At 21.4% G+C, this 24956-nt stretch overlaps 8 protein-coding genes across 8 annotated transcripts; 6 read left to right on the top strand and 2 right to left on the bottom strand. All coding sequences in view use genetic code 6, as the record gives it.

Annotated features, from left to right (window-relative positions):
• Positions 1–955: 955 nt before the first annotated feature.
• TTHERM_00420590 (hypothetical protein) lies at positions 956–2610 on the top strand (the record flags this gene model as incomplete). The annotated part of the gene is made up of 2 exons (XM_001033314.1): positions 956–1238; positions 1661–2610. 2 exons carry the CDS (start codon positions 956–958, stop codon positions 2608–2610), a joined length of 1233 nt encoding a protein of 410 aa, XP_001033314.1.
• A 1750-nt stretch (positions 2611–4360) lies between these two features.
• Positions 4361–9071, top strand: TTHERM_00420580 (ATPase, histidine kinase-, DNA gyrase B). The gene is made up of 5 exons (XM_001033313.2): positions 4361–4533; positions 4708–5017; positions 5103–7092; positions 7226–8188; positions 8279–9071. The coding sequence occupies exons 1-5, from the start codon at positions 4445–4447 to the stop codon at positions 8911–8913; spliced, it is 3987 nt and encodes a 1328-aa protein (XP_001033313.2). The 5' UTR covers positions 4361–4444; the 3' UTR covers positions 8914–9071.
• Positions 9072–9327: 256 nt separating this feature from the next.
• TTHERM_00420570 (RNase P Rpr2/Rpp21 subunit domain protein) lies at positions 9328–10141 on the top strand (the record flags this gene model as incomplete). The annotated part of the gene is made up of 3 exons (XM_001033312.3): positions 9328–9524; positions 9585–9658; positions 9933–10141. 3 exons carry the CDS (start codon positions 9328–9330, stop codon positions 10139–10141), a joined length of 480 nt encoding a protein of 159 aa, XP_001033312.2.
• On the bottom strand, positions 9721–12098 carry TTHERM_00420560 (C3HC4 type (RING finger) zinc finger protein). Its single transcript, XM_001033311.2, has 2 exons — positions 11826–12098; positions 9721–11659 (listed from the first exon to the last, which is right to left on the bottom strand). Coding segments are annotated over exons 1-2 (1053 nt in total). The 5' UTR covers positions 11827–12098; the 3' UTR covers positions 9721–10607.
• A 1427-nt stretch (positions 12099–13525) lies between these two features.
• On the bottom strand, positions 13526–13942 carry TTHERM_000420559 (transmembrane protein, putative; the record flags this gene model as incomplete). Its single annotated transcript, XM_012799366.1, has 1 exon — positions 13526–13942. One exon carries the CDS (start codon positions 13940–13942, stop codon positions 13526–13528), a length of 417 nt encoding a protein of 138 aa, XP_012654820.1.
• Positions 13943–14445: 503 nt separating this feature from the next.
• Positions 14446–15087, top strand: TTHERM_00420550 (hypothetical protein; the record flags this gene model as incomplete). Its single annotated transcript, XM_001033310.2, has 2 exons — positions 14446–14506; positions 14579–15087. 2 exons carry the CDS (start codon positions 14446–14448, stop codon positions 15085–15087), a joined length of 570 nt encoding a protein of 189 aa, XP_001033310.2.
• A 933-nt stretch (positions 15088–16020) lies between these two features.
• Positions 16021–19062, top strand: TTHERM_00420540 (hypothetical protein; the record flags this gene model as incomplete). The annotated part of the gene is made up of 12 exons (XM_001033309.2): positions 16021–16775; positions 16836–16901; positions 16962–17051; positions 17104–17196; positions 17259–17366; positions 17445–17540; positions 17594–17686; positions 17739–17819; positions 17882–18139; positions 18195–18299; positions 18354–18449; positions 18552–19062. The coding sequence occupies 12 exons, from the start codon at positions 16021–16023 to the stop codon at positions 19060–19062; spliced, it is 2352 nt and encodes a 783-aa protein (XP_001033309.2).
• A 666-nt stretch (positions 19063–19728) lies between these two features.
• Positions 19729–20967, top strand: TTHERM_00420530 (hypothetical protein; the record flags this gene model as incomplete). Its single annotated transcript, XM_001033308.1, has 1 exon — positions 19729–20967. One exon carries the CDS (start codon positions 19729–19731, stop codon positions 20965–20967), a length of 1239 nt encoding a protein of 412 aa, XP_001033308.1.
• Positions 20968–24956: the final 3989 nt, after the last annotated feature.

Raw genomic sequence — 24956 nt, 5'->3', positions numbered from 1 at the left:
TAAATATTTTATAAATTTTACTTAATAAAATATATTAATAATTTTTTATTTTTTTATTTTAAAATAGAATTAAATTTCTTTTAAAGATCATTTTTGATCCAACAACAGTACAAAAATATTTTTTATAAACTTTAAGTGTAAAATAAATAAAAACTCTAAATTTATAAAATATTGATGGAGTAAAATTCTTAATTTATAACTTACTGTTTTTAGTAAAGAAAATTTTCTTTATAGTAATTTGTAAAGGACTTAAGGATCAAATCTGAAGTAAAAATAATATTTACCATTTTAAATATGGTATTTCTTTCTTCAGTATCTTAGTAAAATAGTTACAAATATAAATTTAATTTTCTTTTATTAAAATTCTTTGATTGATGATTTTAATACTAAAATACCTTCGTAAATTTGTAGGGATTTCATTTTTAAATTTTATACAGAGGCAATAATTTAACCTTATTTTATAAATAAACAATTTTATTAAGAAAAACTCTATTTGATGAATAAGTAAATGTTTTAGTATTGATTCTATTACAAAATATTTTAAGCAGTATTAAAACACACATTCCCTTTTTGGAATTTATAAATAGACTTTGTTGAAGGATTAATTTATTAATTAATTAATTGATTAATAAAAATAAAGTATACATAAAATTTAATGAAAAAAAGAATATGTATCTTTCAATAACCTTTTAGAGAGATAAAATTAATTTTGAGGATTTTGTTAGCTAAAAACCCAAATTAAACTATTAATTTCAACTTTTTAGCTTATTCAGATTTTTATTTAATGAAAATCAAATGATATAGATTAATTTGTATTAATGCATACATTTATTCTTTTAATTATTAAGACATATTTTTAGTTTAAATAGATCCCATTTTCTCTTTTATCTAAAACTGATAATTAATAAACAAATAAAAAAAGTCAAAAAAAAAAATTACAAAAAGTTATTTAAAAATGAACAAAGCTTTAACAGCTGTACTTATGCTATGCATTATTAGCAGTAGCATGGCTAAATTTGATCCTGATTTGTGTTTCTCAAATGCTGTTACTATAACACACTAATTTAAATTATTCCTTGTATCCACCAAAACCTAACCCCTTGAAGTTTCAAACATTCTTGCAAATGCTTATGACACTTTTGAGTTGGTTGATCCTTTAATCAATAGCTGCGGTTTAGATTTACCTTTACTCGACATAATTGATTAATATAAGCCTGCTAATACCACATCATGCTTTGGTAATTTTAAAATAATATTTTTTTTGAAATAATATCATGAAATTTTTAATTTAATTTTCCTATTCTAAATCTTTCTTTTTACCAAAATTAAAAGAAATATAAGAAAATGGTATTTGATAAAAATATCATAGATTTACTTTATAATTAATAAAATTTATCTAATTAATTACTTTATTAATCTGAAATAACCAAATTAATATTTAAAAAAATAATTTAGAGAAGCTGATAAAAAAGCAATTCTAAAAAATAAAATTAATAATTATCAAATACATTAAAAAATAAATATACACAAATTGACAAATTGTTAAAAAAATAGTCAAATTTTATGAAAAAATAAATTTTTATTTTGGCTTTTAATTGAAAATTATGCTTTAATTAATTACAATTGTTTTATATTAATGAGTTTTTTTTTAAAAAAAAAGCCAATATTGAAAAAATTGTTAATATCGCTATCGATGTTGCTAATACAGAAGCTAACTTATTGGTTGATAAAATGATTATTAACTTACCTAGAATTATTGAAGCTTTCAAGATCTATAAAGAAACCAATGCTGACTGCAAATTGATTGAAAAAAATTCTTCTGATGCTACTTTACTCTCTTCTTCTGATTTGGGAATTAATATTTTCAGTTGTATTCATGACAGCGAGGCATTATTTAGCGATGCTAAATAATTCTTAAATGACTACAAAAGCCATAACTACAATATTCCTTAACTTTTTAATGAAGCTGTATAAATTTACAAAGACCTTTATGCTCTTAACTAGGAATGCGGAATTGAAAAGCTCGATCTTCCTGAAATCAAAAATATCGATTAAATAGCAACTTGTGTAAAGGATATCAGTGAAACTGCTACTGCTATTGAAAACACTATCTCTTTATTAAAGGAAAGATAATTTAATGAACTTTTAAATGCCACTAAGAATGTTTATCATGCTATTACTACTGATATTGCTGAATGTCCTAAGAAGATTAACACACTTAAAACTGCCCTTAGTTTGAATATCTAATGTGTAAAGAACCTCGCTATCGTTGGTAAGGATTCTTATGAACTCTATCAAAAATTAACTAACTAAGATTTGAGTCCTCTCGAAAAACTCTAAAGTATCTAAAGCTTATTGAAGGATTTCTAACCTTTCTTTGATGAATGTGGTATCAAGGTTCAAGTTCCTGATATTCCTACAAATGCTAAGGTTGTTGCTACTGTTGAATGTGTTTCAGATGTTGCTAAGGCTGTAAATGCTCTTAAAAATATTTATGTTGATGCTGTTGAATTCAATATTATCAACGCAGCTAAGGATGTTATGGATATTTTCAATGCTGCTACAAGTGCTGTCTAAGTTTGCACATAAATTGAAAAAAAAGATAACTGAATAACACAAAATTATAAAAAAAATGAAATTTATAAATTATAATAAAAAATATATATAAGTTGAAAAAAACAAATTAATTGTATGTTGTTTTTTTAATTTTTTAACAAAGCTGATTTTTTGATAAAACTTAACAATTTACATTTATTTTTTTAGTTAGTGTACTTATTACAGTGATAAAGAATCTTTTTTTTACTACCCTAATATGTTAAAATGGTAAATGGAAAATTCTTAATTTCCAATAAAAAAACTAAAAAGTAAAAAGTTAAGTTTGTTTAATTTGAATTAACAAGTTAAATTTTTAAAAATATTAATATTCATTTACATTTATTAAAAATGAACAAAACTTTAAAAGTTTTCTTAAATTATTATTAATATCCTTATTTTAATTTATATTTAGTTAATTTCATATCTGCTTATTTATCGATAAATAAATTATACATTAAAAAAATTAAATTATCGACTTAGTTTTTATTTGAAAAAACAAAAAAAATTTAATAATTTTTACTTCTTCTCTTAATAATTAAGTGTATGTCTTAACAGGCAATATTTATTAAAATATAATAATTATAATCAGTTAGTAAAATTTTATTTTTAGAATTATTGATAAACTCTAATCAAAAGTGGAAAATTAATTGTAAAAATAACTATTTAAAACAGTATCTTACTATTTATAATTTCACAAATTTTACATAAAAATGATTCAAATGAAAAAATTGATTATAATTCTGTTTTTATTTAAAAAGAAACTTAAAAGATAGATGGTTTTGAAATGATCTTTAGCAATTTAACATTATTCATTCAATTTTGAAATTATAACAAAAAAAATAATAAAAAATTACATAATAAAATAAGGATTACCTATAAAATTGTTTTCCCATCCTATATATAAGTTCTATGATACTATATATTTTATGATTTAATTTAAGTGCGTTATATGCGATTTGTTGTATGTATGTATATCTGTTTATATATTGAGCAATAAATTAAATCCAAATTATTTTCATAATAAAATAATTTATTTATATAATTGTTGTTAAAAAGCTTAAAATAGTAAATTAAAATGGTTTTTTTATTTAAATATTAATATTAGTTTGTTTAACAAAATTATATGGTTTATTCAAATTTAATTATCTTTTATAGATAATAAAGGTAAATAAAAAGTAGATAAAGTAAATTCTTATTTTTATTAATTTAAAATATTTAAAAAATATTATCGAGGTGCAAAATAATTTATATTAAATATTTTAAAATCTTCCTTTGAAAATTCAATATAATGAGAATACCCATGTAAAATAATAAAATATATTATTAATTATTTTTTTATATGAAATACATACATACTTCATATTAAATAGGAATTTTGGTAAGAACTTATTTATTTTTATAATAAGTTGATAAATGTTAGTTTTAACACTTTAGAGTGAGTTATTGATTGAGTGAGTGAGATTGATTATTTTTATTATATTCCATTTCATTCAAAATTTTGTAAATTTATTTAATATAAGGCAAATAATTATAATTTTTGGCTATTAATCGTTGAATAAGAAATTATTTTTAAAGTAAAAATAGCTTAGTAGAATAATAGAAATAACAGTGTAGGTAGAATCATCTGTATCAAATTTTTAAAGTAATGATTAGTGAAGCTGTCAAAGATATTATTCTTAACTGGAAGAAAGCTACATTATTCCCTTTTTTAGAAAAATTTTCACTAAAATTTAAAGACAAGAATGTTGAAAGGAGATATCAGCTAGTTTTTTCATCAACTGATAACATTGTTATTTAGCAATTTCTACTTATAAAATTCTTAGGTTATGTAATTATATTAGCCATTGAAATGCTAGCATTTAAAAATACTACCTACTCTATAATATTTGGGATAGTACCTTCTTTCCTCATACTTATCTTATATATGCTTTATAAAAAGTAACCAAAATTTTTGCAATAGCTTAATTTTATTAAATATTATATATGATGAAGATGATGGAATCATTGAATTCAAATTATTTTGTTTTTGCAAATCAAGAAATTAATTTATAAATAAATAAATAGCAAGGTTGATTAAAATTATTTAAAAATTAAATATTTTATAATCAATAGTAATTTAGAATTGTTTAAGGATATCACTTTAACATTGATGAATAGTCTTATTGGTATTATGTTTTATTTTTTAGGATAATATGATTTGCAAGACAATTAGCAGAAATATTAGCTTGATGATGGTTAATTAAAATTAAGTTAACAAATTTATTAATACAAAGTTTAATTATTTTTTATAATTGGAGTACTTCTCTCTTTTTAATCCGCATCGCTAGTCTATATGATTCAGATTTGGTACTTTAAAATAATCAGTATAAGCATTATGTGGGCAAGTTTAATGATCAACTTAAATTATGAAATTCTACTAAGGGTAAATTTTCATAAATATATATTTAATTTACAAGCAGTAAATAAACTTTGGATTAAAATATTATTTTTAAACAATATTAAAATAGTTAATATATTTGGCGATTATTTCTTACATTATTTCAATATGGTACTTCTACTAAGACTTTAAGCTCAAAAAGCTATAGTTTTATTTTCTTTACAATATTCAAATGGAGTAAGAAGGATGGTAAAAGCTTGTTAATTAAAATTTACCTTGCCCTGTGCTTGTTGTGAAAGAAAATGAGGAAAAAAAGGGAGAAATTTCTGTAGTTTTTTAAAATAAAAATACAAAAAACGAGTTTAAGCGGATAGGAAATGTTGATATAAATTGGGTTATGAATAACATATATGTAAACCAAAACAGTATTTTAGAAAACTCCTAACAAATAGATTCTTTTAATAAAGCAAATTTTATTTAAACTATAAAAGATGTAAATTAAAATTAGTTAAATGACTTTTAATCTTAAAAGATTGTCTAGCCTTTGGAAGAATCTTAACCGTAACAAAAGCAAGGTAACAGCAACCATTATAAATAATCTTTAAAGTCATCAATTACCAAAACCAAGTAATTACAAAATTAGTAATCTTCAGAAAAAAATTTAATTGGCTAAGATTTCATTACATTTTAAAAGTTTGAGTTAGCTTAATCTAGAAACCAAGGGTTCTCACAATAAATATAAAGTAGTAAAGTTTAAAATCAAATATAATAGTCTTAAGAATAATAATAATTATAATAAATTCCAGAAATTTAGCTTAGGTTTCCAAAGATAAAAAGAGAGTAGCCCTCTAATATATCAGCAAGATAAACAAGTGAAAAATAATTAAAATTTTTAAATATAAAAAGCCATTTTAATAGCATTGTGGAATGCAACAAAGATAGCTAGGCAAAATAGAATAAAAACGATTAAAATGATAATAAATAATAAAAGTATGCTCCTTTGAAAGAATTGATAATTAAGAAAATTGAGAACTACAGAAATGCTAAGAGTTTTTAAAGTCTAAACAATCTAAAAAATTAAAATACTAACTATTTGAGACTAGAAAAAGAAGAATATTTCGCTAAATGCATTCTTAACGTTCATCTTTAAATTTAGAAAGATAAAATCAAATAGGAAGAAAATGCTAAGCATAATGAGCCAATTTTGAAAAAAAAGCAATAAAGCAATTAATAATTAAACCAAAAAAGAAGTGAAGATAATGAAGACGATCATCTAAATGAAGAATCAAACAACAATACAATAAATAATAAAAATATTAATTGTAATAGCTACACAATAAGCAATAATAATCAAAACAACAGTTATATAACTAGTGTCTATAATTAAAATCAGAATATTAATAGCATGACTTTAAATGATACATCAAGGAAAGAATCCAAAAGTAGTCATGTCGAGTACTATGAAATGAGACTTGTTGAGTGTATTTGGGAGAACGAGCTATGTATTTTAATACTAATGACTAATATATCAGATAAAATAAAGAATGACTTTTATAAAGAAATTAATCACTACAAAGATGATTTAATTAACACAGTTACACATGATTTAAAAACTCCTTTAAATGGGATTATTAGCATATTGGAAAGCGCTATTTCATTAACTAGCTTTAATGAAATGTAGAAATGTATTTAAATTGCTCGTAAAAATGGAGTTCTGCTTACAGCAATTATTAATGATATATAAGATTTTTAAAATATGAAAAAAGGAGAATTCAAATTAAACCCACAAAAGTTTAATCTAAATGAATTAATGATTGAAATCAAAGAATTGATTGAATACTAAGCGAAGAGTAAGGGGATTGAGTTTAAGACATCAATCAGTGTAGAAAATACTTTCATTTACAATGACTTCAATCGTATTAAATAAATAGTATTAAACCTAATTGGTAATGCCTTAAAGTTTACTTTTAAAGGTTATGTTTTTTTCGAAATAACTTAATTAAATAATCAGTATCTTAAATTTGCCATTGCTGATACAGGAATAGGTATTAGTACTTAGCTATAAAAAAAAATATTTCAGCCCTACGGAACTTATTAGCAAAAGAAAAATTATCAACATGGTAAATAATATTTAATTTTACACTTTTTTAATTTAAAAAAATAAAAAGAAAAAATAGATAAATAATACTAACTAAAATGCATACTTAATTTTAGCAGATTTATTAATTATGAAATTATTTTTTTCTAAATAAGGATGTGGAATCGGCTTAGCTATTTGCCAAAAGCTAGTTCAAAAAGTTGGAAATGGAAATATAGAGCTAATTAGTAAAGAGGGATAAGGTAGTACTTTTATATTCCTTGTACACAGATTTTTAGAAGAATAATAGACTATGAGTAAATACTAACTCTAAGAATCTCTTTCAAGCTTAAAAAAAATTAGAGCTTTAGGCGAATCCTTTTAGAAACAGTAACAGCTAGAAATTTAAAAGAAAAAAGAAATTATGTTTGGGTTTCCTAATTGTAAGTCTCAACAACACTTACCAAGTGGAACTCTAAGCTTAGAAATTTTAGAAGGACACGCATCAAATTAGGGCAGCAATAAAATAGCAAATATGCGTTAGCAGAGTGGTTAAAGAATAACTAGTGATATAAATCTGTAATTAAAGTAAAATAAAATGGATAGAGAAAGCTCTTCATAATTTTAAAATATAGACTCTCAATTCAAATAATTATTTAAGCTTGATAAAAAAATAAATATTAGAAATTAAAAAAACAGATCATAATCACTACTAGCTAATATTGTATCTGAAATATTGCCTTCAGGCAACGAATGCTAAACTGCAGGCATTTATGGATTCAACAATTTAAATCAAAGTAACATTAATAACATTAAGATTTAGCAAAGCTAAATAGAACTCAAAAATGATCTCAGCAGTTAGTAGCTGGTTTAAAGATAGTATTAATTAGATGAATTGGATATTAACCATTAATTTCCTTCAGATAATAGACTTGAATTATAAAATAAAGTATAAACACCTTTATTTAGTAAATTTAAATTTATCTAAACAATTGGAAATAATTTGAAAGATAAGAGTCCTATGGACTAATCAAACAATTCTATAATCACATAAGACTCCCCTGTTCACTCTAACAATAATGTAACAAAGGATGACTCATAAGACTAATACTACCAGTAGTTATTCCAAACAAAATAATGTAAATTTATTTTTTTTATTTATTTTTTTTATTTATTTATTTATTTATGTAATTTATTTTCTAATTATTTTGCTAAATAACTAACTAAAGCAAATTAACGTGATTAATTCAATCTGGATAAAAAAAATAAAAAGAACTCAAAGTCTATAAATAATCAGTTCTAACAAAGTCAATAAAATAATTTCAACTCTTAGTTATTGGCTCTAAATAATCCCTTAAACCAAAACATTACATAAAATATTTAAAGAAAAAAAGGTAGAAAAATAACTTAAAGTGTTTTAATTTAAAATAATACTCTTGGTAAGCTTGTCTTTAGCAAATATAAAAAAATTTTAATAGTAGACGATACAGGATTCAATATTTTGGCTCTTAAGCTATTACTTAAATAATAAATAAGTACTTAGACTGAGGTTTTTGAAGCTTTTAATGGTAGGTAAGCTCTTGAAATTGTCAAAGAAAAGTTTAGAAGCCAGTAATATGTAAATCTCATTCTAATGGATGTTAATATGCCTATAATGGATGGAATAGAAGCAACTCGTATAATTAAAAATTTAGTAAAGGAAGGAAAGATGAACCCACTAAAAATTGTGATGATTACTGCTTTTGGCTCTCTAAAAGATAGAGAAAATGCTAAATTAGCAGGAGCAGATGCCTACATGGAAAAACCTGTAACAGTAAATTCTTTAATTGCAGCTATTGAATAGGCTGAGTCTGGTTAAGATTGAACAAACGAAATGAAATTTTATTTAATGATAATATTTAGTGTTTAAAAAATAATTAAAGATTATTAAAAAATTATTTATAATTAGAAAAACTGTATATATCTTTCTGTTAGCAATAAATTTAATAACTTTACTGCTATAAAATAAACTCTAAATATGTTTCAGATTTTACAAAAAAAATAATTGATTTTAATAAGCTAATAAATTTTAATGTTTGTTTTTAGTTTTTTGCTTTTATTTATGAAATATTAAGTGTAAAATATTTTGCTAATTTTAAAATAAATTAATATTAAATTAATCTAAAAGAAAGCAATAAGAAAAGTGACTATTTGATTTGATTCTTTCTTGTTATTTTTTGATAAAAATAATCTAAGAAGCTATAATATTGATTTTTAAGTAATATTTGTAAAGTAGAGGATGATAAATTAAAACACCGCAACTGTAATAAAAACATACAACCCTGCAGAACTGCATAAAGTGAAAGATAATGAAGTTTTATCAAAAATGAATTATCTTTATTAAGTATCCTTGGCCATTAAAGAACAATCTGCTGATCTTTCTAATTTTTACTTAAAAGAATTTGCTCTCAATGCATAAAAGAGAGTAATTAGGGTGTAATAATTTCTATTTTAACTTATAAATGCCAAGACCTATATTTATTTTTTATGAAAAAGTGATAAGGAAATTTCTAAGGACTACTGTAGAAAATGCTTATAGTTTTATGAAAAAAGTAAATTCCAAATAGAAAGTAATTTCATTTTCTGTTTAGATTTATTTTTATTTTACTCATTTATAATAAATTCTTTCAATAGAATTCCTTAGGCAAAAATTGAATTAAAACTTTTGTCTTTAATATGATCTCTTTTTCTATTTAATAACTAGATCAATTACATACATAAGCATACACATATATTTATACATTGATATCTACACATTTCGAAAATTTTGAAAAATAAAAAATGCTTTTATAAATTATTTTAATCCTTATTGTAAGAAGAAGATCATATTTTTTATTTTTTTAGGATAAGGTAATAAAGTGTTTCTTTTGAAAAAGTGTTCTATTTGCAAGAAGATAAGAAAGCAATTTTTATCCAAGAAGGAGAGTATTAAAAGAGAAAATGAAGAATTTTTAAAAGCATAAGGAGATATATAAAGTGAGAAAATCTAGGAAGAGTAGGAACAAAAAAATAAGGAATAGACCTCACAATAGGATAAAAACAGCGAAGTTTGACTGAAATAGATGATTGACTGGCTGCTGATAGAATAAATAATTTATTTGATATCTATTTGATAACCACTTAGATTAGATAAATACAATAAACTAAACTAAAGCGAGAAAAACACATTAACAAACAAACAAGCATACAGATTAATTTCTTAGGATTTGAATTGAATTTTAATGATTTAAAATATCTTTTATAGCATAAATTTCTCATTTAATGTAAATAAAGTAAAGTAAATTTAAAGTAAAAATGAAAACTAAAAATTAATTTTGATCTATTTTTGAGTTCTTAAGTTTCTTATCAACCAAAAATTTATCTTCCTAAAAAAAAAATAATCCTAATAATTAATCAATCAATCATAAAGTAAATATTATTTATTAACTAGTCATAAATCAATTAATTTTTCTTTTTGTTTTCCTATCTATCTATCTAGTTTGTTTGTTTGCTTGTGTTAATTTTGTGCTCATTTTTTTCTCAAATTTTTGTCATAGCAGAAGCTGTATTTAATGGAATAGTATTATTAAATTTTTTCTTAGGAGCTTTTGGCTTGAAATTTTTTATAGAGTAATCCTTAAAACTGCTTGGAAAGCTAGAAACATCTGAATCATCATAATAGAAATCGTCTTCAAATTCAGCGATATGGTTTTTACTATTACCATTTTTACTGTTAGCTTAACTGTTTTTGTTTTTATTGTTGTTATTTTTATTTTTACTGTTGCCTTGATTGTAGTTTTAGATCTCCTCTTCTTCCTTTTATAGCTATATGGCATATAAATCTGAGTAGTGCTCTTCAATAATCTCCCACTTGTTGTTTCTTATAATATCAAGATGTTCCTCTAACAAGAAGCACCTTTATGCAATTTCTTAAGGATTAAACTCAATGAAATCTTCAACAATATTTTCTAGCTCGTAAATCTAATCATCAATTGTGTCAATAATAAACCAATTAAAGTCATCGTATTTGTTTGCTTGCTATTCCATTTTTTTTTGAACAAAATCTAGTTTATTTAAAAGTTTTTCAACTTCATTTTTGAGATAATTGTGGTCAAGACATTCAAATCTTTCAATGTGTTCGTTTTAAGATTAGCTATTTGATTTTAAGTTTTCTAAAGCTACTGAGTCTGCTATATCTGATACCTTAGTTATCAAATTATCTGCTTCTGCATTCTAATTGGTCTTGATAATCTCAACAACCTCATTATTACATAGGGGGCAACGCTACTTCTATTTCATCCAATCGAAAATACATGGGTAGCAATACTTGTGCTGACACGGGTTCAGGATACATTCATCTTTGATTTCTTCAATGCAAACAAGGCATTAATTGTTAATTTTTTCATCATCTACACATAATTTGTTTATTTCTTAACATGTTTCTTGTTTAAGATTTAGTTTTTAGTGTTAATTATTCATTTTTTCATCAATTTATGCAGCATTATTTTATTTAAAGTCCTCGTTAGTCTATAAACTTTATTTTTTCATAGACTTGCTGGACTTTTTTGAATTTTGTTTATCAGTCTGGCTCACTATTTAAAAATTTTTTTGGATTAATAATTTATTTTAAAAATAATTTAAATGTTTTAATTATTTTTATATCATTTGATGAGAATAGATATAAAAATATTTATAATAATTCTTATCATCATTAAATATTCATTTTTAAATTTGAAAAATAAAAATAAAAAAACATACTTGTGGTAGTAATAGTGGTCAGGGCGAATTAATTTTAAGATGGTACTTTATCTAATATGTGCTTCTTTAACTTAGCTTGCTGCGGTTTTTATCTGCTCCTGTGTCAGCCTTTGAAATCTCGGGTTGAAATACGGACTCTTTATTTTATCTAAATAGTATTATTTTTGAGATAGTTACCTCCTTTAGTTTATTAAAGAAGAAATTTCCTGATAATCTAAATAATCTCTTGCTTAAATTTTTGAGATTAATAATTTTTTAATTTATTATTCTTATATAAGAAATAATTTAATCACATTTACTTAATCAAAAACTGAGGACCCCTCCATATTTAACTTAATTTAAATGGTTTGATTTAAATGGAGCTTTACTCTATTCTTATTTATTTAAGCGCTCAATTCAAAATTTCAAAGAATGATTAATGTTAAAATAATTAATTACATCTATATAATAGACTTTATTAGCAAAAATTAATATTTATAAATTTTATTGAAGTTTCATAGATATTTTTGTCTTGTTAATCAACTATTCACTAATAATTATAAAGCTTTGATTTTACTATCTCAAACATATTTAACTATTAATAATTAACTTTCAGATATTTAATATATTTTTTAGAGTTTTAATTTTTTATCAAAATATGTTTACAATAAATTTATAAATTTAATTTTAGAATCATTATGAATACAAACAAACATATGATGATAAATGTCAATAAAAAATTAATAACTTTAATAAATAAAATTTAAACTTAAGAAAAGTCTAATTATATTTTAGTTTTATTTTTACATAAGCATTCAAAAGAAAAACAAAAATAGGTTTCAGATTAAATTCAATTAAATAAATAAATAATGTAAAAAAATGTCAAATGATATTTATTTGCTTATATAAATTATTTTTTGTTTTATTAATAATTTGGATTTTTACACATATTATAACTTTAAAAATAATTATAAATCCACCATAGATACTTTTCTAAAGTCGATATTTTATATTTACTTTTTTTACTGTTAAGCTTATTTAAAAAGAAAATTAAAAATATTTCTAAAAAAGATCTCTATTAGATTTATTAATGAGGAATGATGGTACATTTAAGTTTATGATTTTAAAAAAATAAAAATAATACTAATACATTGCTTATATTTATGTTATTATAAAATCAATTTTATTCTTTGTTTAAAATTTTAATTTGTTATTTTATGGTGCTTTCTTTTAAATTACTCAAAAAAATATCAAAATAATAAAATTATTACTTTGTTGGTTATTTTAATTTATTCATCCATTATAACATTTTTTGAAAAAAAATAGGCTAGCCCGCTAGAAGATAATACTTGTTTAATTTAAATAAAAAAAATGAAGAAATATGCATTACGTTATTTGGTTTAAATTGAATAATAAATTTTCGAAATGCATTTAGATTATTTATCAATTTGTATTAAAATTGAAATTAACAATTTTAACAAAAACAATTTAAAATAAAACAGCACTATAAAAGAAATATAAAAAAATTATTTTACAAACTTATGTCAAATATTATATTTTAAGCTAAATGTAAACCTTAAATTTTAAATTGCATAAAATAGACAAATAAGATAGGCTTTTATCAAAAAATGTTTAATAATTTGAATTTAAAGTTAGAATAGATAATTATAATTTGGTAATAATGATTTCGATTCATTAATTTTATTTTCATTCATTATTAGTCATAAATTTCTAATCAAAAGAAGAAAATCACAATTTATATTTTCTTTTAGCAAAATTATTGTGCCTTTCGTCATTACCAAATGCTTTTTTACAAATAGCTTTAGATAAAAGTTGAGAATTAATTAGTTAAAAAAAAAATTTGAAGGAAATAAAAAAAAAGTAAAAACTTTTAAAATACGCAAGTAAAATGGAGGTAATAATGGATGATTGCTAACATTTTCATAGCGCTTAAAGCATGAAAATACAAAACAATTTATCTCAAAATCAAAATAATTAATTTATCCATATGATGATGATGAATTGTAATGATTAATTTTCTTTAGAGTAAGATAACTGTAAAATAACTAATAGCAGTAGCTAAATTGATAAATAATAAGACTATTAAAGTCAAAATCAAATTATTGCAGAATCTACATCAGATATTTTAGTATCAGAAAATAAATAAAGTAAAATAGAGGAAGGATAACTACAAATCATTAAAAATCGCTATTAAAAGTAGCTATAGATTAGGATTAAGAGAGTTAAATAAACAATAAAAAAAGGTCAACACATTCGCTAAAAAAAACTTTTCTTTTAGCCTATAAATAATCTATTTTTATACAACATAAAGTTAGACAGTAAATTTTTGATTTATGGATTTATGTTTATTGAAGACAATTATCCTGACTATTAATCATAATATGACTCAAATTTAATTAACTAATTTGATTAGTACTTGAGTATATAAGGCTTTCAAAAAGATAACCAAAGCTAATTATTTAGCTTCATAATTACTCCTACGGTTGATAACCTTATGAAAAAATTCAATAATTTGTGCTAATATTATGATAATTATTGCAATTCTCAGCAAAGGTAATTATCAATTCACCTTAAAAAGTATGAAGAATTTATATAAAACTTAGATTATTAATATAAGCTAATGAGTGAAAAATACTCTAAGGAAGAGCTAGATAATTATTATGAGATATACTATGAAGAATGTTAAAAATATATTAAATCATGTTCTATTGATGAATTTATGACATATAATTTATTTAAATATAATTTTAAAGGGAAATAGTTAGAACCCATCAGTAACGGAACAAGTTTTGCTTTATTGAACTTGATAGGAGTTTAAATAGAAAATATTGAGCTATTTTTAAGAAAATGCAATAGCTTCATGGATCCATCAGGAGCAAGAAGACTTGATAATATATTAAATATGTTTGAGTTTATAAATAGTGGATAAGACTAATTAACTATAAGATTTCCTATCATAACAATTGATTAAATTATAATTGAATCAGATACTCATATGCAATATATTAAAACAGATAAGATACCTGAAGATCTTAGAGAAGTATTTAAATATCAATGTGTGATTTAATAATTTTCAATAGATATTAGAGAAATTGAAAAGGTTATTAAATTAAGAGGAAACGAGCTTGTTAGAATATACAAAGAGCTTTTTGAAGAAAGTATTTACATCGAAAATACAGTCATGAATGAAGTGTTTTTAGAAAAATATTATCCTGAAACATTTTTTAAGCTTAAAGGTCTAAACATCAATCATAATTGTTGAGAGATTGTGGGTCAAAAATAAATATGAGTAATGCTGACTAACTTATAAACTTAAATACTAACTTACTAGCTTTATCTATTGATTTCTTTTTGATAAATTTATTTGGTTTCTTAATAATTAGTTTATCTACTTAATAAAATGAAGGCACTTACTTATTGTTACTTAACTCTTTGAAAATATAAAATAATATAAAATTAATATATTTTAAAAAATAAATTACTAAATAAATACACATTCATAATCAAAATTATATAGTTCTTAACATGCTAAGTAAGTAAGATATCGATTATTGTTTGAACATATTTATATGAGTCAAAAAATATAATAATAAAAATAATTTATATTTCTGCATTTATTAGATCTTTACTATTATTCAAAATAAATAATTTAATCTTAAAAATACTTAAGAAACTAATAAACTAATTAAGTAAATAAATAAGTAATTATAATAGAAATAAATTAAATTTTATTTCTTTAAATTAAACTTCTATAACATTACTCTTATTAATTATTTGATTTATTTGTAAAAATTAGAAAAAAAACAAATTAAATTATCAATTCAAAAAAAATATTTCTAAACTTGTATTGATTTTTTTTTCAATTAATATCATTTACTTAAAATAATTTTTTAATTTAAAATATTTGAATTATGTATAATCAATTAATTATATATTATAGAATAGTTTAAATTATATGTAGTCAAGCTATATAAATTAGATATTGCTAATTTTGCTAGCATACATATTTTCTGATTTTGAAAATTAATGTTATTTATTTGAATCAATGTTAAAGTTGTAATTGTGAGAATTTTGCGGGAAAAATTTCATTATTTTTAGAATAAGACAGATTACTCCAGAAATATCATTTTCATCTATTATACTAATTTTGATATTAAAGGGTTAAAATTTGAATTTAGGCTAATAGTAAAAATCTATGAATTAATCATCTTTTTGCTCTATCCATAATGATAGAATGATGTGCCTAGTTTGTCTTTATGGGTAATGTTAGTAGGAAAGCAGAATTATCTGTTTAAGATGTGCGGTTAGAGGTCACAAACATTTAGATCATATTGATAAAGTATATGATATTTCAGAATTATTAGATGTAGAATAATTGAAGAAGTGCTTTTTGTAATAAGACCAAACTATTCTAAGGGAAGAAAATATAAATTCTATTCAGCCCGATTAAATAGAATCTAAGATAGAAAAAATAATCGAGGGCTTTTCTCAAGCAGCTAGATCATGTAAAAAAGCATTAATAGAGCAATTACTTTAAAATGAAAATTCTAACACCTAAGACTAACAAAAATTAATTCAGAGCTTTTATATATAGCTTAAATAGTATTAAAATGGCGAAATAGATCATGTTTCTTTAAATGAGATTGCTAAGCTTTTTACTTATTCAATTCAAAATGAACATAAACAAAATTAGATGGAAATCGAAAATGAAAACGAAAATTAATCATCAAAATAAGAAGATAAGGAGAATATTTCTTTCTAAATTTAATAATGCATTAAAGAATTAGAAAGCATATCTCAGCAGACAAGTTAAATATTTTTAGATTTATGCAAAAAATTGGAATCAAACCGAATCTCCAATTATAATGATATTATTGAAAACCATAAATAGAGTATTTAGCAAGCCAGCACTAAATTGAGCTAGTTTAACTTAGTTAAAGTGTAGAATAAGTAGTTAAATTAGTAAAATACATAATTAATTAGCAAAAATGTAAATAATAAATAAAATAGGTATAATGGTAATAAATAAACATCAGCATAGAATTAAAATTAAGTTAAATTTGAGATAAAAATAAAGTAAAATAATTTTTATAAAGAATTAATTATTAAGCTTATTTAAAATTTTTTATGCACTAGTGATAACCCATACTTCGATTAAACTTTGTATGAATAACTTAATTAATTAGAAACTATGGATAATTTAAAATAATTAGTAATATCAATCAGGTAAATTAATTTATTACAATAATATTTTATTTCATTTAAAATCTAATAATAGGTAAAATATAGTGATAAAAAGTGATTATTTTAATTAGATGCAAAAAGCTTTGCAAAAAAACACCAATTTATTGAAATGCAGCATCTCAATTCAGTAAATTTTTTTTTTCATTTAATTTGTAATAACCAAATAGCTTCTTTTTTATAAAAAATTAGGACTGATACAATTGAAAATACTTAGCAGTTAAAACTTTTATCTAAAAGTATTGGAGATTTAAAAAATCTTAAAGAACTAGATTTAGAAATATGCACATATTAAGGGGAGTTAATAAAATTAATTTATCTTTTATTTACAATTTGTGTATACATATCATTTATCAATTAATGAATTAATATTAATAGTTACTTTACTTAGATCATCACTGAATCATTCTTAGCTAATTTAAGCAATAGTTTAGAATAGCTAAAAAAGCTAAAATACTTAAAAATTAACCTCAAGTAAATAAAAAACGTCATTCTTGTATAAATTTAATTTGATTTTTTTTATTTAGAGACTTTGCTTGCTTTAGCTAAAAGGGGATTAAAAATATTACAACATCTTTAGGAACTTTAATAAGATTAGAAAAATTGAATCTAAGTATATCGTAAGTATATTTTTTCATACTGGATCGAAAAATTAATAAAATTTTTAATTAGAGGATATAAAGAAGAATCATTCAGATCTTTGCATTCTTTAAAAAATCTCACGAAATTGAAAAGTCTTCGCTTAAGAATAGTGTAAGCATTTTTTAAGATAAGTAGAAGATTTTTAAAAAACTTTAAATATGTGAAAATAATAGAAGCTCAAATCAAATCAGTGAATATTTTTATATGGAGCTAAATGAGACATTGGCACAGTTAAGTAATTTAGAGGAATTAGAGCTAAATTTCTAAAAGTATTAATTTAGTGCATTAAGTGATTACATAGATTTAAAAAATAATATTTAAAAACCATGTGAACTCACACCTATGGTTTAACTAACTGGAGAGTATTTCAATAACTTGAGTTAGATTTTAAAAGAGCTGACTCAGCTAAAGAGACTTTTTATAATAATTGAGTATTTTATAATAGTAATTTAAATATGATTAAATTTATACTTATAAAACTTAAAGAAAAGATTTAACATTTGTTAACGCTGATTCCTTTAAAAATTTGTGTCGAGTTATTGGGGGTTAATCTTTAGGAAATAATATAGAAGTTCTATTTTTGAAATTCAAGTAAATAGATTAATTTGATTTTGGATATAGTGTCAGATTTTTTTAAAAAACTAGCATTCATGACGAACAGATGAAATAAAGCGAAGTGTAAGAAACATTAATTAATACCTTTAAATAAATGTCATAACTGAAGCATTTATATCTTGATGTGTAAATAATTTTATTTCAAAAAGGCCAAATATTATTTCCTAAATTGTTCCTTTGAATTAAATTTATCTTATAAAATATTTTTATTTAAATAAAAATGAACAGATTCAATGTAAGCATTTTTGATTCTAGCTTAGCTGTGCCATTCATAAATTAGGTAGTATCTATCAAAAATATTCATAAAATAATACTAGAAGAACAGTAATTAACAAATAACACTTTAATTATTTTTTTAAAAATAAAATATTGTAAATATCTTTTCATTTTTGATAATGTAAAATTCCTATTGAATTAGGAGAATAAATAAAAACACGATAGATTAGATAGCTTAATCAGTTAGTAGCGTGAAAAATCTTAAGTAATTCTTAATAAACACTCAAGATATTCTGCATACATGAAAAAACCTTAGAAATTAAACGCATAGCTAATTATGTATTTTAAATTGCTAATTAAACAGTAAAAAAATAATTTAGTATTTATTAAAAATAGACTTTTTGTTTATAATTTATAAAGTTTACAGTTGTTCGATCAGCGCAATTAAATAAGAAAATCAAAAATACACTTATTATTAATGTTAGTTTTTAATTTTATTAATTTTATTTAGATGTTACATTGATTTTAGTATACTTGCTTATATATATGTCACTTTAATACTTTATAATTAAGGATAAAAAGTAAACTCAAATTATATTAAAAAAAGTAAGTATATTTTAATTTTTTGGGGGGATTTTCAGCTTACTAACTTTGATGATATTGATTGATTAATATTTTAAGTAGCATTTACATATTTTATTAATTGAATTAGCTTTTTTTTAAAATGTTATATTAGTGAACCAGCTTTTAATTATTAGGGTTTTAAACTGTAATTTTCTAATACATACTAAAAAATAATAAACTCATTTTACTTATTTTTTTAAAAATTGACCTGATTTGACATTACAATTTCTAGAACTGGTTGTCAATTTCTAAATAAAATTTGATTGGGCTAGTACTAATTTTATTGTCAATTTCTCAATTAAGTTTATCATTTACCTTAATTTTTTTCTAATAATAGCAAATAATTTTAAATATTAATTTAATACATTTTAACTAAGATTATAACAGAATTCACCTTTTTTATTATTTAAAAAGTCGATGAAAACCAAATTCCATAATTAATAAAAAACATCAATTTAGAGATAAGAATAAGTATAAGTAAGATTATTTATTCAAATAAATATTAAGACAATAACCAATAATTCATAGTATATTTAAAAAATAATATAAATATTAACTTTAAAAAATGGAATAACTAAGCACATCATCAGAGGTTAAAAGAGAAGACTCATTCTAGCTAAGCTCTTAAACTCCTTAGATAAAAATAAATAAATAAATTCAAAAGAATAAAACCAACATAAAAAATCATTCTGACTATGGAACTCGCAAATCAACATTAAAAAATTTCAAGGTTCATCAAACATTAATACCCAAAGAACAGAAAATAAATGGAATTTTTATGAAATCTAAATACTGGAAACGCAAGAAATTTATTGCTACCTCAGCTAATGCCTCGGCTATTGAAATTTCGAACAGACTGGTACTTTTTAATGAATAGCAAATCGAAGCATATTATGATGATTTAGAACCATAATAAATACATGATCTCTCACAAGAAATCAACAGAGTATCCTCTATCTGTAAAAATAATACATAAAGAATATTAGAATTGAATCTCTGCTGCTAGTTACAAAACAAGTTATATACTTTTAAATTTTTGCTTGACCACTTCAGTAAATTCCTTGAACCTCAATATCAAAGATTGCATCAATTTTTGTAAAAGTATTAGATTACTGTTAGTTCTATGTATTGCAGACTCAATAGCATATCAAAATAAATTTAAAAAGAAGAAAGCTATTACTAAAAAGTATTGGATTCATCAAGTGCTGTTTACTTCGATGTTAAAGAATAAGTTAAATAATATTGCTAAAAATTGAATTCAAACAATAAGAGCAAAAAATTATTTTATTTATACAAAATATAAAGAGTTAATTATTAATCTAAGTCAAACGATCTCACATAGATAGGCATTTCCTATGATTTACTAAATGTTTTAGCAAATAGTGAGGATAAATGTTAAAATTTTCCACTTTAATATTATAATAGATTAATTTAAATAACTAAGCAGTATAATGGAGAGCAAAGAATAAATACCTAAATCAAATTAATGGAAGCTATGAACAATTATGATGAAGATGTTAATGACATTTAAATTATTTTACAATCTTTAGATTTTTTAGATTTGTATTGCTCAGCAAATATACATTTTATTTATCCCTCTAAAATTCCATCTTGGATGGGAAAAGAAGATATATGCGCTTAGATATGGAGTTTTTCCATAAGCGATGATATTTTACAATAAACATAAAAACTCAGAAAACAATCAAGCATATAAACCGAATACAACTCCTCAGACAATATAGAGTACTGTATGACTAGAGACTTATTCTTAAATAAATTTTATCCATCAATTTAATTTGAATGAAAAAGAAAAATAAATAAATAAAAACAAACTAATATGAAATAAATAAATAAACAAACCTGAACTAATAATAATATATACATATAATTCCACTAATACTAGTTTATTTTTATTGTTAAATTACTAATCAAATAAATATCTTAAAAATAATTGAATGAGCTTCCTTTATATTTAACTTCTTTAAAAATGAAAATTATTTTTCTTTCAAATTTCAAGGAAAATTTAAAGAAAAATAATAAAAATGTATTACTAGAAGGAAATAAGTATTAAATTTGTTGTTCTAATAATACCTAATTTAATCACGTATTTAAAGCATTCATTATTTTAAGTAAAGGTTTTAAAACCTCCTAAAAATTAAGGAAATTTATATATAAAATAGTGTAAATTAAGAGAAAAATTTTTATTTAAATCAATCACCTTATTGTAATTTAAATTCGTCATTTATATTTTAATTGTTAAATTGACTTTATCTTGAAAATATTGATAATTAAACATTTTAATGAATCAAGTACTTTATGGAAACAAATTTTTTGCTGTAAATTTTTGGAATTCATCTATTATCTAAAATTTTACTTCATTTTTAACATTTTCATTTTACTCTACCAAAGTTTCGAGAAATAAAAAATTTAAATTATAAACAATTTTTATTTTAAAAAGGTTTGGTATCAATATAAATAAATAAAATATGATCTTCATTTAATTTTAATTTAAAATAAAATAATTTCTAGCTTACAGTCAAAATTATTTTAAGCCTTTCTTTATAGATAAATATTTTTCATAAAAATGGAAACAGAATTTTCTTATTCAATAAAATTTGATTTAGTTTAACACTTCTAAAAAATCTGAATTTTAGCTTTATTAAAATTAATTCTTTATTAGCAACTCAATAAAGAATAACTCAGTGATGCAATCAGAATTCATCAATTTTAATTAGATTATTTATCTATTGTTAACTGATTGTAATTTAATCTTGAAAAAAAATAGAAACTTAGATAGATATTAAGAAAGTAATCTATAATAAAATAGTAAAAAAAATCATCATAACATATTTACAAATTCAACCTGCTTCATTTGAGTTTAAAACATATATTTTTTTGATATTCTGCATTTTTTTTATCTTAGAAAATTGCAGAAATACCATATTATCTTGTAAAAAATATTTTCAAATATTCAATTTTTTAAAGTCAAAAAATAGATAATAAATAATAAGAGTTGACTTAAAATAAATTGTAATTTAATTAATAAAAATTTAAGGAAAATAAAAATTTTTTGTTATGACAATAGTAATAACTATAACAAACAAAATATTAACTTTTTTTAAAAAAAACAAATCAATAATAAAAATTGATTAAGGATAGACTTTTTATACTTGTAAAATACAATTAATTATAAGCGTTAATTGCGATTTAACTATTTATAAAAGAATTTATTTGATTGAATATCAAAAAGTCTTAAAATACCAACTAATATTTAATTATATTTCTTAATTAGCACTTCTAATTAAGTTTAAAAAAAATGTACTGTAAGATCTTTACATATTACTATAAAATACTATGAATAATATTAATTTAAAAAAATTTATTAATATTTTCAAGATTTTAATGAATTTTTGGAAGGTTTAAGCTCATATAGTAGATTTTTAGTTTATAATTTTTAAATTTAAAAGAAAATAAAGATGCAAAAATTAAGTATTATGAATTTGAGTTATATTTACTTTAATTAAGATTGAATGAATAATATTTCACAAAAATAAAATATCACATAATTTAAAAAATATACAATTTTATTTACTCCAAAAAACAACAAATAGAACAAATTATCTAATAATAAATCAAATTAAAAATCTTATTTAAATTTAATTTAATGATCTAATTATTTTTCAGCAAACTATATTTGCCTTACATATGAACAAATAAAAATCATAAAATGTATGAAAAAAAATTTTTTTTTAAATAAAATTAATTTAACGCTAGCTACTTCAAATTACAATTTTGCTACTCGGCTTTGGTAAAGAGCAAACAAATACACAAATTCGATTAGTGTTTGAGTGTATAACTCACTCAAAATGATATCCAATACTATCTACAACAGTTGATAATCGAATAAATCAAGAGCCAGAAGAATGATAACATATGAAATATAAAAGAATTTATAAAATGAATGGTCTATTAAGTATCCTATAAGAACAAATTGCAAAATTAAGAAATACAAAATTAGATGGAAATTAAAATTAATTTAGACAAATATAATGAATGATAAGGATAATATTTCTTTCTAAATTTAACAACACATTAAAGTTTATCTTAGCAGACAAGTTAAATGTTTTTTAATTATGCAAAAAATTGGAATAAAACCTAATTTCCAATTATTTTATTCTAAACAGAGTATTTAGTATGCTAGCACTAAATTGAGCTAGCTAAACTTCATTAAAGTCTAAATTAGCAACTAATTTAAAAAAATAAATTATTATTATTTATTAAATATATATTATTAACACAACCAACATAAAATCTATTGAAATTTTTCCTAAAAAAATTATGTTACCAAAATTTTGAATAAGAAATTTAGTTAATTAGAAGCTATGTATCATTTAAAATAATTAGTTATATGAATTAAATAAATCAATATATTATAACGCTGTTATATTTTTGTTTAAAATCTAATCATATGTAAAATTAATAGAAAGTTATTATTTTAATTAGTTTTCATTAACAAGAGAGTAACTTCTTTTATCTGAAAAATAAGATTGAATAAATCGAAAATACCTAGTAGCTAAATCTTTTATTGAAAAAAATTGATATTCAAAACAAATAAAAAATTAGGAAAATAAAAATGAACCAATTTAGGGAGTGAATAAATTATTTTATGTTTTAGCCTTGATTTATTTACAATTTGAATAAAAAAAAAAGCATTTATCAATTAAAAAAATTGAATTAATATATTTAATGTTGCTTTTCCTAGATTCCGCTAGATTCATTCTTAACTATTTTATATAATTTTGTAGAATCATTAAAAAAGCCAAAATACTTAAAAATTAATCTTAAGTAAATAAAAATGTCAATTTTATAAATAAGTAATTGTTTTTTTATTTAGATATTTTATTTGCTTTAGCAAGAATGGGATTATAAACATTAGAAAAACTTTATAATCTTAAATAAGCTTAGAAAAATTGAATCTTAGTATAATATATAGTAAGTACACTTTTTACTTACTGGATTAATAATTTATGAATTTTTTGATTAGAAGATGTAAAGAAGAATCATTTAGGTCTTTACATTCTCTAAAAAATTTCACGAAACTGAAAAGCCTCCACCTAAAGATAGTGTAAGCATTATTCATAATAAAGCTAAAATATAAAAAATATTATTAATTCACAAATATGATAGACATTTAAATCAAATTAGTGAAGATTTTTATATGGGGCGAAATGAGACATTTGCGTAGTTAAGTAATTTAGAGGAATTAGAGCTACATTTCCAAAAGTATTAATTTAGTGCTTTAAGTGATTACATAGATTAAAAAATAATAATTAAATGCCATTTGAACTCACATCTATGGTATAACTAACTGGAAAATATTTCAATAACTTGAGTTAGATTTTAAAAGAGCTCACTCATATAAATATAAAGAGGCTTTTCATAACAATTGAGTATTTTATTATAGTAATTTAATTATAATTAAATTTATACTTATAAAACTAAAAGAAAAGATTTAACATTTGTTAACACTGATTCCTTTAATAATTTGTATCGAGTTATTGAAAGTCTGTCTTTAGGAAATAATATAGAAGTTCTATTTTTGAAATTCAAATAAATAGATTAATTTTTACAACATAGAGTAAGATTTTTTAAAAACTAGCATTAATGAATATTAGATGAAGCGAAGTGTAAGAGATATTAATTAATACCTTTAAATAAATAAATCATAATTGATGCATTTATATCTTGATGTGTAAATAATTTTATTACAAAATAACCAAAAATTATTTCCTA

This window comes from Tetrahymena thermophila, assembly GCF_000189635.1.
Source record: "Tetrahymena thermophila SB210 genomic scaffold scf_8254475, whole genome shotgun sequence".
Classification (NCBI taxonomy): domain Eukaryota; phylum Ciliophora; class Oligohymenophorea; order Hymenostomatida; family Tetrahymenidae; genus Tetrahymena; species Tetrahymena thermophila.
This window is presented reverse-complemented; position numbering and strand designations above follow the sequence as displayed.